At 39.9% G+C, this 16,183-nt stretch overlaps 1 protein-coding gene across 2 annotated transcripts; it reads left to right on the forward strand.

Moving 5' to 3' along the window:
- The first annotated feature begins 217 nt into the window (after positions 1–217).
- LOC133893434 (kinesin-like protein KIN-12E) lies at positions 218–15,487 on the forward strand. Of its 2 annotated transcripts, none has more exons than XR_009904507.1 (33): positions 218–827; positions 1,203–1,358; positions 1,445–1,528; positions 1,597–1,716; positions 1,785–1,898; positions 1,975–2,067; positions 2,180–2,340; positions 2,406–2,480; positions 5,709–5,796; positions 5,890–5,948; positions 6,042–6,105; positions 6,192–6,257; positions 6,333–6,479; positions 6,563–6,667; positions 6,830–7,029; positions 7,160–7,229; positions 7,314–7,370; positions 7,752–7,831; positions 7,996–8,053; positions 8,126–8,182; positions 8,272–9,342; positions 10,299–12,170; positions 12,253–12,360; positions 12,676–12,827; positions 12,918–13,005; positions 13,084–13,158; positions 13,334–13,570; positions 14,019–14,117; positions 14,207–14,281; positions 14,369–14,427; positions 14,526–14,707; positions 14,795–14,890; positions 14,964–15,092. XR_009904507.1 is itself a non-coding variant. In XM_062334447.1 (33 exons), the coding sequence occupies exons 1-33, from the start codon at positions 414–416 to the stop codon at positions 15,102–15,104; spliced, it is 6,453 nt and encodes a 2,150-aa protein (XP_062190431.1). In that variant the 5' UTR covers positions 218–413; the 3' UTR covers positions 15,105–15,487. The 2 variants fall into 2 exon arrangements, 1 of the variants encoding a protein (XP_062190431.1); XM_062334447.1 differs by having other exon boundaries at positions 14,526–14,637; positions 14,964–15,487.
- The last annotated feature ends 696 nt before the right edge of the window (positions 15,488–16,183 follow it).

Here is a 16,183-nt window from a genome sequence, read left to right on the forward strand (position 1 = left end):
TGATGCTATAATATCTCTACTACAGTGTTTAAAGTTATGATATTATTCATTCTCTTATATTTCACCCGGTCAGAGTATTTCGATCCGGAATATTCCAAAACGTATTCCATGAGTTGGATGACCTATCCATTTAAATCCTTCAATCAAACACTTGGACAAACACTATTTTATCTAATTGAGACACTCCATCAGCTCTTTACAACAAATCAAACACTTCCTTACCAAACGGCTTCCCCATTAAACATTTCTCAAGCACCGGAGCGGTCGAGCAGGAAGGCCTCGTCCGTCAGATCCGCCGCCTCGCAGCGCAGCCAGGCACGCGCAGTTCAAATTTGAATTGGAGCGGAGAACCTCTGACCACCCCGCTCCCACTCACACTCTCGCCACCTCACTCCACCTCCACCTCCACCGCCATGGCCAGCGCTGGCGGCCGGCGCGCCTCCACCTCCACATCACGCGCCCGCCGCGCCTCCGCCGCCGCGGCGGAGTCCAACGAGAACGACGACCTCGCCGCCGAGCCCTCGTCCTCCGCGTTCGCCCCCGCCCCCGCCCCCGTTCCGCATTTATCGCTGCCCCCGAGGTCGCCGCTCGCGGCCATCGCCGATCCCGGCCGGAACCCGCGGTCCGCGCCGGCGACGCCCAAGTCGCTGGCCGGCACGCCCAGGGCCTGCGCGGCGGGGTCGGGGGTTAGGGACCGGACCTCGTCGATTGGGGCAGCGAGGAGGGTGTTCGATCTGAGGGATCTGGCGGCCGCGGAGGTGCCCGCGGAGGTGCCGCACTTCGAGCTCGACGAGAACCCCGCGTTCTGGAAGGATCGCAATGTGCAGGTCTGGGTGTTTGTAGCTTGAATCTGTGCCCTCGGTGAAGTTTTCAGTAGAAGTAATGCATTAAGCACATAATCATTCTGTGTCAGTTAAATTAGGAATCGTAACAATAATGGCCTAGATGATGATCGAGTATCCTAGGCTTATGCTGGCTTAGTCGCGCGCATCATAGAACTATGTCTAACCATCATGGCATCATGTAAGGCTGATGCATTTTGAGGGCTCGCCATGCTCCTTGAGTTCTAACATTCCATTTGTTAGGGAGTGTACAGCATGTCAATTGTGACTTATTAAATATGGCCAAATTTGATCTTCACTGTTTCTGAAGCTAATACTCTGTATGTCTTAAGTGTCGGACTTTTGATGTGGTTTCTACAGGTGTTGATACGGATAAGACCAATTAGTGATGCCGAGAATGCCACGCATGGTCAAAAAAGATGCTTGATGCAGGATAGCTCAAAGACATTGAGCTGGACAGGACATCCCGAAACAATGTTCACGTTTGACCATGTTGCGTGTGAAACAATATCACAGGTCTCTTGTGTTCTAGCACTGTTTTAGATTTCCTTCTGGATCAGTCTTCGTTTAGCCTAAGCAATATTTTTCTACAACAATTTTAGGAAAAGCTGTTCAAAGTTGTGGGTCTGCCAATGGTGGAGAACTGCATGTCTGGATACAATGGCTGTTTGTTTGCCTATGGTCAGGTAAGACTAAGTTGCACTTTTATGTGTCCGCAGAAGAATTTGTCTGAAATATATGTGGCTCCATATAGACCGGAAGTGGAAAAACTTACACAATGATGGGAGAGCTTACCAAGTTGGGCAATGAACTTAGTAAGGACTCTGGCTTGACGCCTCGCATTTTCGAATACCTCTTTGCACGGATAAATGAGGTAAGGTGTTTGTATGTCAGGTTAATACTTTAGTGAACTAATAGACCTGACAGTACCATAATTTGAAGGAAGAAGAGCGATGGCGAGAAGAGAAGCTCAAATATATCTGCAAATGCTCTTTTCTGGAGATATACAATGAACAGATAACTGATCTGCTTGAACCATCATCAACCAATCTTCAGGTGATCCACTTATGAGTGGAAATTGCTTCCTTTTGTATGAACTGAATGTCAAACTCACATCTATTTTTCTCTGTAGATCCGCGAAGATATAAAGAAAGGTGTATATGTTGAAAATCTTATGGAATGTTATGTGTCATCCGTTAAAGATGTTATATTGCTATTGCTACAGGTGATAGAATCCTTTTCTCTTTATTCTTTCTTCTATTGGATTTGAATATCTCAGGTGCTATAATTGTTAAATGATGACTTACTTCATTGGAATTTCTGAAATGTCCTGCTAGGGGGTTGCAAACAGGAAAATGGCTGCCACAAATATGAACAGCGAGAGCAGCCGTTCACATAGTGTCTTCACTTGTGTAATTGAGAGCCGTTGGGAAAGTGATTCGATGACGCACCTCCGCTTTGGGAGGTTGAATTTGGTTGATCTTGCCGGTTCTGAGAGGTGAGTTGCATAATCAAGGTAGCAACCTTTTTTGTCTTCACAAATACTGACTGAATTCAAACTAGGCAGAAAAGCTCAGGTGCTGAAGGAGAACGCTTGAAAGAAGCTGCAAATATCAATAGATCGTTGTCAACCCTTGGGTAACCTTTTGTTCTCAAACAATATTCCCCATGCCTACCTTTTGTTCTCAGACAATATTCCCCATGCCTTTTGGTGTCGGTCATACTTCTTTGACTTGAAACAAAAGAAAATCATTGCACATGATGTATATTTGACAAGGCTAACTTAGTTCTTATATATTTTTTGAAAGTTCAAGTGCCTATGTATGAACACTTATAGAGTTAACTGTTATACATATACATATACATATACATATACATATACATATACATATACATATACATATACATATACATATACATATACATATACATATACATATACATATACATATACACACACATACACACACATACATATACATACATACATACATATATACATACATACATACATACATACATACATACATATACATATATATACATATATACATATATACATATACATATATACATATATACATATATACATATACATATATACATATATACATATACATATATACATATATATACATATATACATATACATATATACATATACATATATACATATACATATATACATATATATACATATATATATATATACATATAGGACACCTATTCTATACTCCTAGGAGTATGTACTCCCACATGCAATATACCACCTCAACAAACACTTTATACTCTTTTATCATTTTTAGTATACTCTAATACTAATTCTAAGATACTCCAATATGAGTTGTATGAAAAAAAATTCAATGTTAGCATTTCATTTTTGCTATATACTCTTTTTTATACATAAAAGAAGTATATACGCAAATTATGATAAAAATCATGGAATTTCATAAAAAAATTTGTGGGATTTGTATTGTAGTATCTTATAATTACTAATAAAGTATATTTAAAGTGATAAAGAAGTATAACTCATGTGTAAAAGTGGTATATGAGAGGTGGGAGTACATACACCCAGGAGTACATACTAGTTTTCCTATACATATATATATATATATATATATATATATATATATATATATATATATATATATATATATATATATATATTCTGTAGGTACGCGCAGCGTACCTGCAAAATGCGCACAGGCCGAGCGCGTGCGCCCGACCAAGTAGCCAACCAGGCTCTGACGTGCGCGCCACCCGTGCCCCGAGCGCACTCACACAGATCGACGGGCCCACTGGAGACTGAGCAGCGATTGCAATTAGTTACAACTATAAGCATAGGGTGATCGCAACTACATGTTACAACTATTGTTCAACATGTTGTAACTAGAGTGTCTACTATGTTGTAACTATGTTGTGGAGCATGTTGTAACTCGGCCGGTTCTGAATCACAACTACAAACCAAGTTTTAACTGTAGTATAACACAAATCGCAACTGGGTGACTTACATGGACGTAATTCCTTTCAACTGGTGGTGTCTCCATGGCGATTAGAGAGATTGCATCTGGCGGCGTCATGAGACATTCTGGGTCGGAGGCGGTGGTGTGCGGGGCGGATTGAAGGCTGACTCGGTCATGCGCACGTTGAAGCGGTCGGGGGCGCACAAAAGGAAGGCCGGCTCGATCAAGGGTGCACAGGAGGGAGGCTGGCTCGACTGGGGCGCGCACGGGGAAGGTAGCATGGCTCGGTCGGCTGACCAGTGCGCAACCGAGGTCTGTTCTGCATGTATGCACATAATAGACTCGCTGTATAGTGTGTGTGTATAGGGTAGTGCCACCTAGCCCAGCCCACCCTGCCACAGTAGGCTGTTGGCCCAGCTCGTGCGCGCGCAACCACCAGAACGCGCCACATGGCGCGTAGCCTTGAGCACGAGCTCGCGCCCGCGTGCCGGTGTGTGTCACATGGCGTGCCAATCGCGCCTTGCGCGCACGCCTGACCCATGACCCAACCCCGCGCCCACCACATGTCCCCACCCCGCGCCCCACGTGCCCCCGCCCTGCGCGCAACTACTGATCACTGAAGTCGTGACCAACTACTGAGAACTAATGGAACAACTACTGAAAAAACTACTAACACTACTGAACAAATTATTGATACTACCGGCAACTACTGACACAAACTATTGAACAAATATACTATGACTTGGAACTACTGGCACTATTGACATAAACTACTGAATAATTTTACTATGACTTGAAGCTACTGAATACTGAACTACTGACACTACTGAACAATTTTTCTGTGACTTGAAACTACTGGGCAACTACTAATATAACTACTGAACAAAACTACTGACAACTACTGAAGCATCCGAATCATAGTAAATTTTACTTGAAAACATCCAAACTATAGTAAATTTAATTTTCAACCTATAGTAAATTTTCAATACTTGAAAGCATCTAATCCATATTAAAATTATTGAAGAATCTAAGTCATAGTAAATTCTCGCACTTGTGCTTGAAAGCATCCAACATATAGCAAAATTACTAAAAAATTACTGGAGAATTACTGAATGATAGCTACTGGACAACTACTAAGCGAGCGACACATGACGAGCGACACGTGGTGGGTGCGCGTGCGCGGGGCGAGCGACCTGGGCGGCCACATGGCGCAGCGTGAGCGCATGGCTAGGCTGACCCGGGGTATAGAATAGTATTCTACACCCCGGGTGTACAATAACACTGGGGATATATATATATCCCCATGTTATAAGGGGTTATTTGCATATTGCCACCTGTGCATGTATATATATATTGTCATATGGCTTCCAGGGAATACAAGTTTATATTCCTAACATGGTATTAGAGCTAGGATTTCCTTTCAGGACACAGCAACTCGTTCCGATCTAGCCCACTTGCCCGTCCCGATCTCTCCTTGTCTCTCCTCCACTGCCGCCGATTCCTAGCTGAATGGCATAATAAAAGTTTAGAAAAACTGGCATAATAAAAGCTAAACCCTTGCATGTTAAGTCTGACAATTTTAGCAGTATTTTTTATTTTATTAAACCTGCCATATTTATGACTAGGTGAAGAATACTAAACATGAGTAATATTGGTTTACATTTTTTAGAACATAACATGTGTGGAAGTTCATAGTTTCTGTAAGCCACTGATTCTTTGTTACAAGGCTCTTTATTATATCAACATACATGCGTATTTGAATACTATAAGATTGATACTTTGCTAGCATGAGAAGTTGTAGTGTAAGAAGTTGAATACTATAAGATTGATACTTTGCTAGCATGAGAAGTTGTAGTGTAAGAAGCACCAGTCATAATTATTATCCATCTATATACTCTTTCAGGCTTGTTATCATGACTCTAGTGGATGTTGCAAATGGGAAAAGCCGTCATGTTCCCTACAGAGATTCAAGGCTTACATTTCTCCTCCAGGTTAAAATACAGAATAAAAGCAGGCTCCGGGATCTTTTTTTTTCCCCTCATTGTGCCCATTGTTTTATCTGGTTCATTATTCCATCTTGCCAGGATTCCCTAGGAGGTAACTCTAAAACAACAATTGTTGCCAACGTCAGCCCATCTATTTGGTATCCATCTTCTGTATCTCTATTCCTATTATTCAACATTTTTCTATATACTTCACAATGTTCTTAACTCATCTATGGATTATTCTATTGCAGTTCTTCCAGTGAGACATTGAGTACCTTGAAGTTTGCTCAACGTGCAAAGTTGATTCAAAATAATGTATTTATACTTCAAGTACATCATATTTGCTATGATATGGGAACCTTACCCGGTGACTTAATTTGGGATTCATCCACTTGTTCTAGGCAAAAGTAAATGAAGACGCTTCAGGAGATGTTATGGCTCTACAAAAGCAGATAGAGGAGCTAAAGGTTAAGATTTATTGCAAAATTCCCTTATCGAATTAGAGGTGATTCTTAGTATAATGCATGATTTTGTTCTAACAGGATCAACTGACATGCTTGAAGAAGCAACAAAATTGTTCCAGATCACCTAGCTTCCAGCTGCTTAATTCAGGCTTTGCCAATGAATTTAAAACTTCGTGTGGAGTAGATGATCAACCAGACTGTGATATGAATCTCCTAAAGCAAAAGGTCACCGGGCATGATTTTCCTTTTCACTAAATAATGATAACTATATAACACATGCAACCAAGTACTCATATATCTAATAACAGGTTAGCCATCTAGAAGATATTTTGGTTGGGAGCCTCAGGAGAGAGAAATCAGCAGAGACCAAGATCAGGAAGCTGGAAGCTGAAATAAATCATTTGAATCGTTTGGTAATACTATATTCTATTGCAGATATCTCAACTGCATAATGAAAATAGCTAATAATCAGTAACTACGCTTATATGCCCAAAGCTGCAGAATACAATTATCTTCTTATATGGACGAGCAATGTATGCCTTTTCAGTACTCATACTAGGTATCTGTTTTGACAGGTCAACCTGATGGAATCTGACGCACAACGCTTGAGAAGGAGGCTTGAACGCTGTGATGAAAAACAAAGAAAATTACATTTGATGGATGAAAGTGCTGTATTGTCCCAAGAGACTCAACTGTTGCAAGAACAAATCAATGAAAATCCTCAACTGACTCACTTTGCTTTACAAAACAAGAGACTAATTGAGGAAATTACAACGTAATACCTCAATCATACAGTTTTATTCCTAAAGATTTTGGCTTTAGACAACAAACTTTACATAGTGACTTGGGTGTTTTGGGCATTTGAATAAACTGGGTGTAGCTTATTCTACTCCACTCACATACAGGCTTCAGAACTTCCACAAGCAAGGGGAAAGAGAGATGCTACTAACAGAGATATCTCTTTTGCGGGATCATGTATATTCAAACTTCCAGAATTTCATTCTGCTCAATTTTTTTTTTATCTTACATGCTATTCTGATCATTTTTTTTTATTTGTAGTTCCTTCATATTCTTGAGCAGAAATACACTACATCTCCTAAAAATATAGAAGCTCAGGTGTGTTCTCATTGGTTTTGGTTCATTACTTATTCGCATAGAAATGGTTCTTGATGTCTGTTTCAAAGGAAGGCCAAAATCTTAGCCTAAATTTTTAGCAAGTAATATCATCATATTGTAACCCAAAAACTCGACCTATGAGGGAAGATAGCCCACCATAGTATTGCATTAAAGGTCGAGAAAAGGCACCGAAGGCCGGCCACCTAGGAACACGCTGGAAGTGACACACAGCGAGGCGCCTTTTTTTGTGAGAACAAGGGTTCATCATATTGTAACCCATAAGGGGAAGTAGGATAATTTGGAAGTTAACTCAATTTGCTTCAACATATAATGAAGAACAACCTGAGTTTATTTTCTAATTGTGGGATGTAATGATTTTAGGGTGATGAGATCATCAAGGAGCTTGACAATTGCAGGAAGGAGCTGGACGCATGCTTAGAAAACAATGTTCTGTTAGCTCGGTAAGTATTTTTACATTTGTCCTACATGTCAATGTATATTTTTATATATATACCTTTTTGACTATCATGACTGCTTTGATGTTAATTGTCAAACACCTTACGTCTACTTGTTTCTGAGACCTTAAACAATATAATGATCAATTGATCATTCATGCTGATTGCAGAGAAGTAAATAAGCTTCGCTGTGAACTGATACAATACCAGAAGTCAAGCACAAATCAAGTATGTATGGCGTTTGCACAACCTCCAGCAACTTAGTGCTTGGATGGTCATACTCTTTCATCATATTTTCAGGTTGCTCCTGAGGCAAAGGAGAATGTTGTGGCTACAAATATCAATCCAATGCAACATGTGAGATTTTTACTCATTTTTTATATATGACACTTAACCATAGGTATACACATGGCTTACATTTTGCTGTTCTTTTGACTTCATAACAGGATCAAGATGGACATAATTTTTCCTATTTATCATCAGATGATATTAACAAGCAATTCATGCAAGCAGGGACCACAACTAATATTACAGAATCATTCCAACTTGAGTTACCTTATGAAATTGATAGTGAAGATCTGGAGTCTCCTCATTTGCATGATCCAGAAACACATGATTTCAAGGATCCTACAACAGTGTCTGAGTATGATGGTGCATTGTCTCAATGCTTCAACTTGGCTATGGGGTCTTCACGTGATGTACTTGACAAAGGCACTATTCCGAATGGGCTGGATTTTCTAGAGAAGGATGGAATACATCGTGTCCATGAAAAGGCTCCAACGATGGATATACATTTGCATGGAGAGACTTTATTGTGTCATCAAGAGGTTGAAATAGTGAACTCAAGTAAACATCTATCACATGATGAGTTGGAACACCTTAAAAGCATAAATCAAGAGCTCAAAGAGAAGCTAGTCGTTATGGCTGAGGAAAGTAACAAGCTTTCAGAGATTATTGTTGCAAAAGATGTAGAAATTGCTTCTTTGTCTGAGGAATGGGAGGCTGCAATTTTTGATCTAACAAGCTTCTTAACAGATGGATGCAGATCACTAGATGATGCATATCAGAACATTGATAATATGATTAGCTCATTTCCTCACAGTAATAGTTCTGTCAGTGAACATGTGGAGAAGGCTATGAAAGTTAGCATTGAGAAGGAAAGGATGATCTTCAAACTTCAAATTGAACTACAAGCTGCACAGGAAATGGGCAGGGAAGTGAAAGAAAAGTTGCACATCTTAAGAGGTGCAACTCTTGCTATAACTGAAGCTCAGCAATTAGATAAAGAAGAAAGTTCTCAGGAAGCACTACAACTAGTAGGTTTATTACACCAAAAGGATTGTATGATACAAGAGCTAAAGAACAATTTGAAAGAGGAAAAATGCCTCTTTGCAGAAGCAGCAGAAGGACATTCTCGTGATGACCTTCTATTGCCTGATAGTTCAGTTGACATGATTGCCAAACAGCCGCATGATGAAAATGGACCAACAGTAAGTCAAGCTAATCCAGATTACCAGGTAAACACCAAGCTAATCAACAACCACATACCTTGTTTGGATGCATGCATTTGATGTGAATAGTGGGTGATATTGTTTGCGTAGACAACTTCATCTATTGTAGGTGAAACGGAAAATAGCCCGATAGGGTCTCCCTCATTGGTGAAAACAAGCAAGACCATACTTTAACCTTTCAGAATGCATTGTTTATTATTTTATTTACTGTATTATCCAACTTCCTACCGGTTCTTATTATCGCCTCTTCAGCTCTACTGTATGTAATTGCCAAGTCATAGGTTACTTGAATCTTCCATTTACATTATTTTGCTAGAAAATAATCACAATGATGCTAGTTGTGATGAACTTCGTCCCTAATTATATGTTCCCCTCTATTTTCTTTTTGGGGTTGTAAAATATGTTCATCCATATTTTTAAATCTTTGATCATTAATAAACAGAAAAATTATCTTTTCTTATGGGCACTGATCATATTTTACATGTACCCATGTGTCAAATGCTGCATATAACAATTTTTATAATCGATCATGTTTCTAAATATGTACAAAGTGTTTTATCTTACATGTCATCTGTAAAGATATAGATATAATTTTACATGGGTCAGAACCGAGCAAAAGCTCAGTTGGTAGAGACTCCATTTGAGAGGTCACCCACCCGGGCTCGAACCTGGGTGCTCGTAGATCGTGTGAGTACCTCCCTAAAGGGTTTGGTACTTCCCTCTCTTAAGACAAAGCCAAAGGGCGTCTACACCCATGGTCAAGTTTTTTTAAAATTTTACATGGGTCATGACATCAGCATCATCAATCAGAATATGTGAAACAAATTGTGTCCCGCTTTGATTGAAATGCTACATGCACAGACAAATTACAGCTTGCTTCATACACTTCAGTTGATGTTTTCTTTCTGGGTTATGAAAATCTGATTGATAATGTGGGGTTTCATTGCGCCAAAACCTTGCAGTCAGAGCTCAGTAGTGTGTTACATCTCGTTGAAGACAAATCAAATAAGGTTCTGACCTTATTTTCGAACTTTGAGGAGGCTCAAGAAACCATGGAAGAGGCTGAACTTATGCTTTCAGCTTTGTTGAAGGCCAACGAAGAATTAAAACTTGAAAGAGATAATTGCAGGCAAGCGGTGGAATTGTTGTTGTCTGAGAAAACTTCTCTGGTCGATGAGTTGAAGGAACTTGAAGCATCAAGTTCTTGTACATCACAGAGGTATGACAAATTGCATCAACAGATAAATGATTGTGTTGTAGAGATGGCAAAGCTTCCTGCTATAATAAGGGGGTTGCTTCAACAAATACAAAGTGTCACTACAGTGGAACTCTTTGCTCTTTGCTCGGAGGTTATCAATTTTGGGCAAGACTTGAAGAAATGTATAAGTGACTCAAGATCTTATCTAGTGAACATGGTATCACTTGTAGAAGGAAAAGGTAGATCTTCCGCTGAGCAGTTCCATCACCTCAATACTCATGGGTTCGCTTGTCAACAAGTTGGGTCACGTTCATGTGAGTGGGGTAGCAGAAAAGCTGATTTCAGTGATGGAATTCAAGAAATTCAAGACATCGGTAGCATTCATATGATTGATTTGGCTGAAGAAGGAAAGGAAATGCCATCCGTGGGTGTACTTCCAACTGGCAGGGCTGCAGATCTGGAAGATAGCAATTCTATCAGTATGCAGGATATGACTGTTGTCAACGACATAGTTTTCAGTATTGCTCAACAGTGGGATATCTTCGTCAACAAAGTGTCCTGTGTAATCAATGCTGGGACATATCCAAGTGCTTCTGACGGTGAACAAAGTACCAACCTTTTTGCTGCACTTGAGAAACTAGAGAGCGGACAAATATATTCAGCTGCTCCACTGCAATGTGACGGAAGCATGAAAGGTTACCAAACAGAACATCTTTTGAATGATGTTGAACGTCTCAAGCACCATTTGAGGCAGTTAATAATGCCACTGTTAAAATTTATTAATAATATTGTCTCTACGGGGAATGGACAAGAAAATATGCTAAATAACTGCCGTGAAGCAACAGTAAATGTGAATCAATTGTTTGATGTTCTGAATAAGATGAGTAATAACTTGATTTTTGTTATAGATTTATTTGGTTCTCTGGTACTATCTGGTCAGGAAGGTTTTCAGAGCATTAATAATATTGGGAAGAAAGCCTTCATGCTTCAACAAATACAGTTATGCAAAGACAATTGTTCTGTTGACCATAGTGCAGACTGTGCGTCACTCAGAAGAGAGTTTGACAGGAAAAGCAATATTGCAGAAGGATTGTCATTTGACCTCAAGCTACTGCAAGAGTCTACCTCAAACGCGAAAGATATGAAGGATAAAGCTGATGAAATATCTACTGCCCTTAGCAATGTTCAAAGAGAGCTTGAAATGAAAACTTCTGCAATGGAAAACATGTTGAAAAAACAAAAGTCGCTTGAGGAAGAACTGGCTGAAAATGGTGCTCGACTGATAATGCTAAGATCAGAGTTAGAGCAATCTCAAAGTTTATCGTCAGCGCTGTTGAAGGAAAACAAAGATCTGAGAGTGATGTTGGAAGAGGAAACTATGAAGAATAGTGAAACGAAAGTGCTGTTGGAAGAAAAAGTTAGGGTCATAGAGGGATTGGAGAGCCAAATCCTATTGCTAAACTGTTCTGAAGCAGGACAGTTGATGTCAGATATTGAAGAATTAAATAATAGTCTTAAAATAATGAGTAGTGACAGGGAAAATCTCCAAGTAGAGATACTTCAGTTAACGGACAAGCTTGAGATGGCAATGGCTTTAGCTGAGGAAAATGAAGCTGCTGCTATTGAAGCTCGTCAAGTAAGCATTTCTTAATTGGTTTTTTTCACATCCAGAACTCCAAATTTAAATGGAAATGGGTTCACTTGTCATGCTTTTGTAGACTGCCGAGACAAGTAAAATCTACGCAGAGGAGAAAGAGGAGGAGGTTAAGATTCTTGAACGATCTGTTGAGGAACTTGAAGCAACAATAACTGTTCTCGAGGAAGAGGTAAGTTGTTCACTTCTCTGCTTCTTTTGGTGCTTTCTCTGCTTATCATAATTTTGCTTAAAAACTTGTTGTAATCAAATTTATGGTTGATGAGAACATTATGGAATAGCAATTATGAACGCATCATAGTACGTTGATTTGAAACAAGCAACATTAGACAACCCAAATTTCCGTTTGCAGTTACCTAAATTCAGCCTATTTTGATGTAACTATGTAAGAATTGGTGCAAAACTGCAAAATTATGTGACCACAAACACAAAGAGTCAGACTTTATTGCACAGTATTAGTTGTCACATATTCTTGGTCTTACTGCAGGTATGCAACCTTAAAGAGGAAGTAAGGAGCTATCAACTACATAAACAATCTGAGGCTGAATTTCAAGCTGTTGATGACATGCTTACTGTAGAAAACGCATCAAAATGTGATGCCCTTGAGGAATTGTGTCAAGGGAGATGCCATCTAGAAAAGTAAGAATTCTCTTCAATTGATTTTTATTGTGAGACCCCCATAAGACGTCTTTGCAAGTTCGTTTTCAGTTGATTGCATTTCTAATGCAGGAGATTGCAAGCTGAGATTATTGCACATCAAAATGCTAGAAAGAAGATTGAAGGTCTCAAATTGGAAGCAAAACGTAAAGATGAGGAGGTATATGTAGAACTTATACACATGACTATTTGAGATTTTGAGTTCTGTGTTCTTAAACCTTCTTTTTCATTTATGTAGATAAGACAATACAAAGATCATATTGCTGAGTTGGTCCTGCATTCAGAAGCACAATCTTTGTTGTTTCAGGAGAAGGTATGGAACACTGCCAATATTGTTGTATAAGTATTCATTGTTAGAGATATTTATTGATATATATTGTGCTTGTACATGTATATATATTGGCCTATAGCCTCCGGATAATACAAGTTGCTATTCCTAACATTCATTACTGCAGATATGCAGTATGCTAATAGTTCTTGTTGTACAGTACCAAGAAATGGAGCATATGGTTTCTAAACAGAAGTTTGGGCCACATGAATATAGTTCTGAGACTGTCCAGGCCAAAACTGAAAAGCCTTCAGGACGAGCAAGAGGATCTGGTTCACCTTTCCGGTGCATATCTAGCATTATTCAACAAATGAACTCTGAGAAGGATCAAGAAATCTCAGTGGCACGCCAACGTATTGAAGAGCTAGAAGGGTTGGTTAGTTGTAAACAAAAAGAGGTAATGTTTGTTGCTTTTGTTTTTGTCATAGGTAGACTGAAATATATGGCACTGGTCAGTAATAATATATTGTCTCAGATTCACAATGTTGTATACATCCTTAGATTAAAATGAGATCACTATGCTTACTGGTCTGAATTTAAGTGGCATGCTAGCTAGTTGGTTGAGACCATTGTTTAAAAAATATGAAACATCAGGAGCCACCTATTGGCTTAAAAAAGGGTAATAATGTGAACATTAGCAGATATTTGGTGCCTGCATTGAGATGAATATTTCCTCGATCGAATTCTAAGCAACAATCATTTACCCGAGGATTATCTGGAAAATAATGTAAAAGCAATTGTTCTCCATTTCTTTATTTTCAGTCATAAAGCACAAAAATTTAATATCCAATACTCAACGACGTCCCTAAAAGTTAATGCTTACATTTTTTTCTCCTTGTTCACAGATATGCTTGCTAACATCGAGACTGGCCGCTGTGAATACCATGACGCATGATATTATAAGGGAACTGCTTGGCGTCAAATTAGACATGACAAACTATGCTGTAAGTGGCAGCAGTGTCTCCAAGCTGTTAAACATTTGGTGTTATTTTTCATAAGTTCACTTAATGAGATTTGTCGCTCCCATGTCTAGAATTTGCTTGACCAAGAAGAACTGCACAAGTTGTTAATAACATCCCAGCAACAAATTGAACAATCAAAGTCGAAGGTAGGCCACAAACAAATCCGTGTTTTACTTTGTTGCATCATACGGTGAGATGATTTTCCTGATTTTTCATCTGTTTTGCCACTATAGGATACAGAACTTGAGATTCTCACAGAACAACTCGGTCATCTCATTCTAGAAAGGGACAGGTGAAACTTTTGTTCCTGAAATTTGTTCATCTGATCCTTTTGCTTTTAGCTGAAATTATTAAATCAAGTAAAAGTCCTGGATTTTGTTTCTTTTTAAGCTTGCTTGATGACATGGACCAAAGAAAGACTGATCTATTGGAGAGTCAACTGCTCGTTGAACAGCTTGAGCAACGGGAGCAAATGCTGGAAGCGCAGATCGAAATGTTACAGGTCCGGAAAACACTTCTGCATTCGAGAACTTCAGTCTCCAACATCGTTCAACTATTGGCCTGCGTATCTTGTATGAGATTGAAACGTCCAAAATATCATCGCGATATGGACCTCCCTGATTTAGAACATGCTAAACTGTACTTCTGTGTTCTTGCAGATGGAGAAGGATAATCTTCAACAGAAGATCATGGAAATGGACGAGACGATTGAATTGCTAGTCGGATCAAATCAACCAGATACAACGCTCCGAATGGTGAAATACCCGTACGATACCCTAATCATTCAGATGTTAATTTTCGGTTCTAATTCCCCGAACGTTTCTACAGGGCGATAACCAGCATCGTGGGAGCATTGAGTTCAGCAGGAGGCTAGCCCAGTCGGACATGCTCCTCTCCCATGCGAGACATGAACATTCTCGCAGCCACGCGGCTAGAAGCCCGAGGACGCATCGTGGCAGACATCACTGAAGTGATGAGGTGCATCGGCCATCAGACACTGCTTGTGTTTGTAGATCGGCAGCGGCGCGACCTCTTGGATTGGGCTATACAGATTATTTTGGAAGCCCTAATGTCCAAATGGCGATCACTAGAAGAAACCTTTCTAGTTTCTACGTCTGGAAGACACAAGACTTGCGCGTCTGTAAATTTGATGTATGCAATGCATACGTGCTTTGTGTAAATTTTCCCCTGTATGTTCTCCCCCTACATCTACATGGTAGATTCCGGCATTATCTGAAACGACCAAAAATCAGCTCCGAATGACAACCTCACGGAGATTTACTGCTCGGGTGGTAACCGGGTTGTTATCTCTGGAATTTGGAACCCTGCTGAATATCATTTTACCGATTAAGAGTGTGAAAACACATGCATGTTCACCATCATACCCTCTTTCGATCTGTGAGATAAATTCATGATATGCCATCGAATTACTGTCAAACTCTTAATACATTATCCATTATAAGGATGGCAGGTAAAACTTGGATCTACATATCATCCACACACCAATAGCATATGAGAAAAACACAGGGCACTGGTCCACGAAAATAAAAAATTATAAAAATAGACGTCCGTTTAAAAAAAATGACGATAAGTTAAAAAAATAAAAATACAGCATTTCAATACTCTTAAAATTCAAAACATTATCGAAATAGTCATGAAATAATCTGAAAAAATATATATAGTGTAGAGGATGCTATAGTCTAGCTCTCAAAAATATTTTTTTCCAAATAGACGCGTATTTTTGTATTTTCGAAATATAAAAATAAAAGGCTCTGCTTCTTGTACCGTGGAGCCCACCGGGCTCCGGCCCACTAGAACTACCCCGAGTGCCCGGCCCGATCCTCCTCCGGAGCCGACGAGACAAGTGGCCGCTACCGCACCGACCGCACCTGCACACACTCCGCCGCCCCGCTCGTCTTCCCCGCCTCGGCCTCGCCATTTCAAGTTTCCAACGGCCGCAGAGGTCCAACTCGCGCTCCGAGTTCGATTTCAAACTCCACCGCCCTCATCGCCGCCACCTCCTTCCCTCTCACTCTCGCCAAGCCCCC

This window comes from Phragmites australis, chromosome 15, assembly GCF_958298935.1.
Source record: "Phragmites australis chromosome 15, lpPhrAust1.1, whole genome shotgun sequence".
Taxonomy (NCBI): Eukaryota; Viridiplantae; Streptophyta; class Magnoliopsida; order Poales; family Poaceae; genus Phragmites; species Phragmites australis.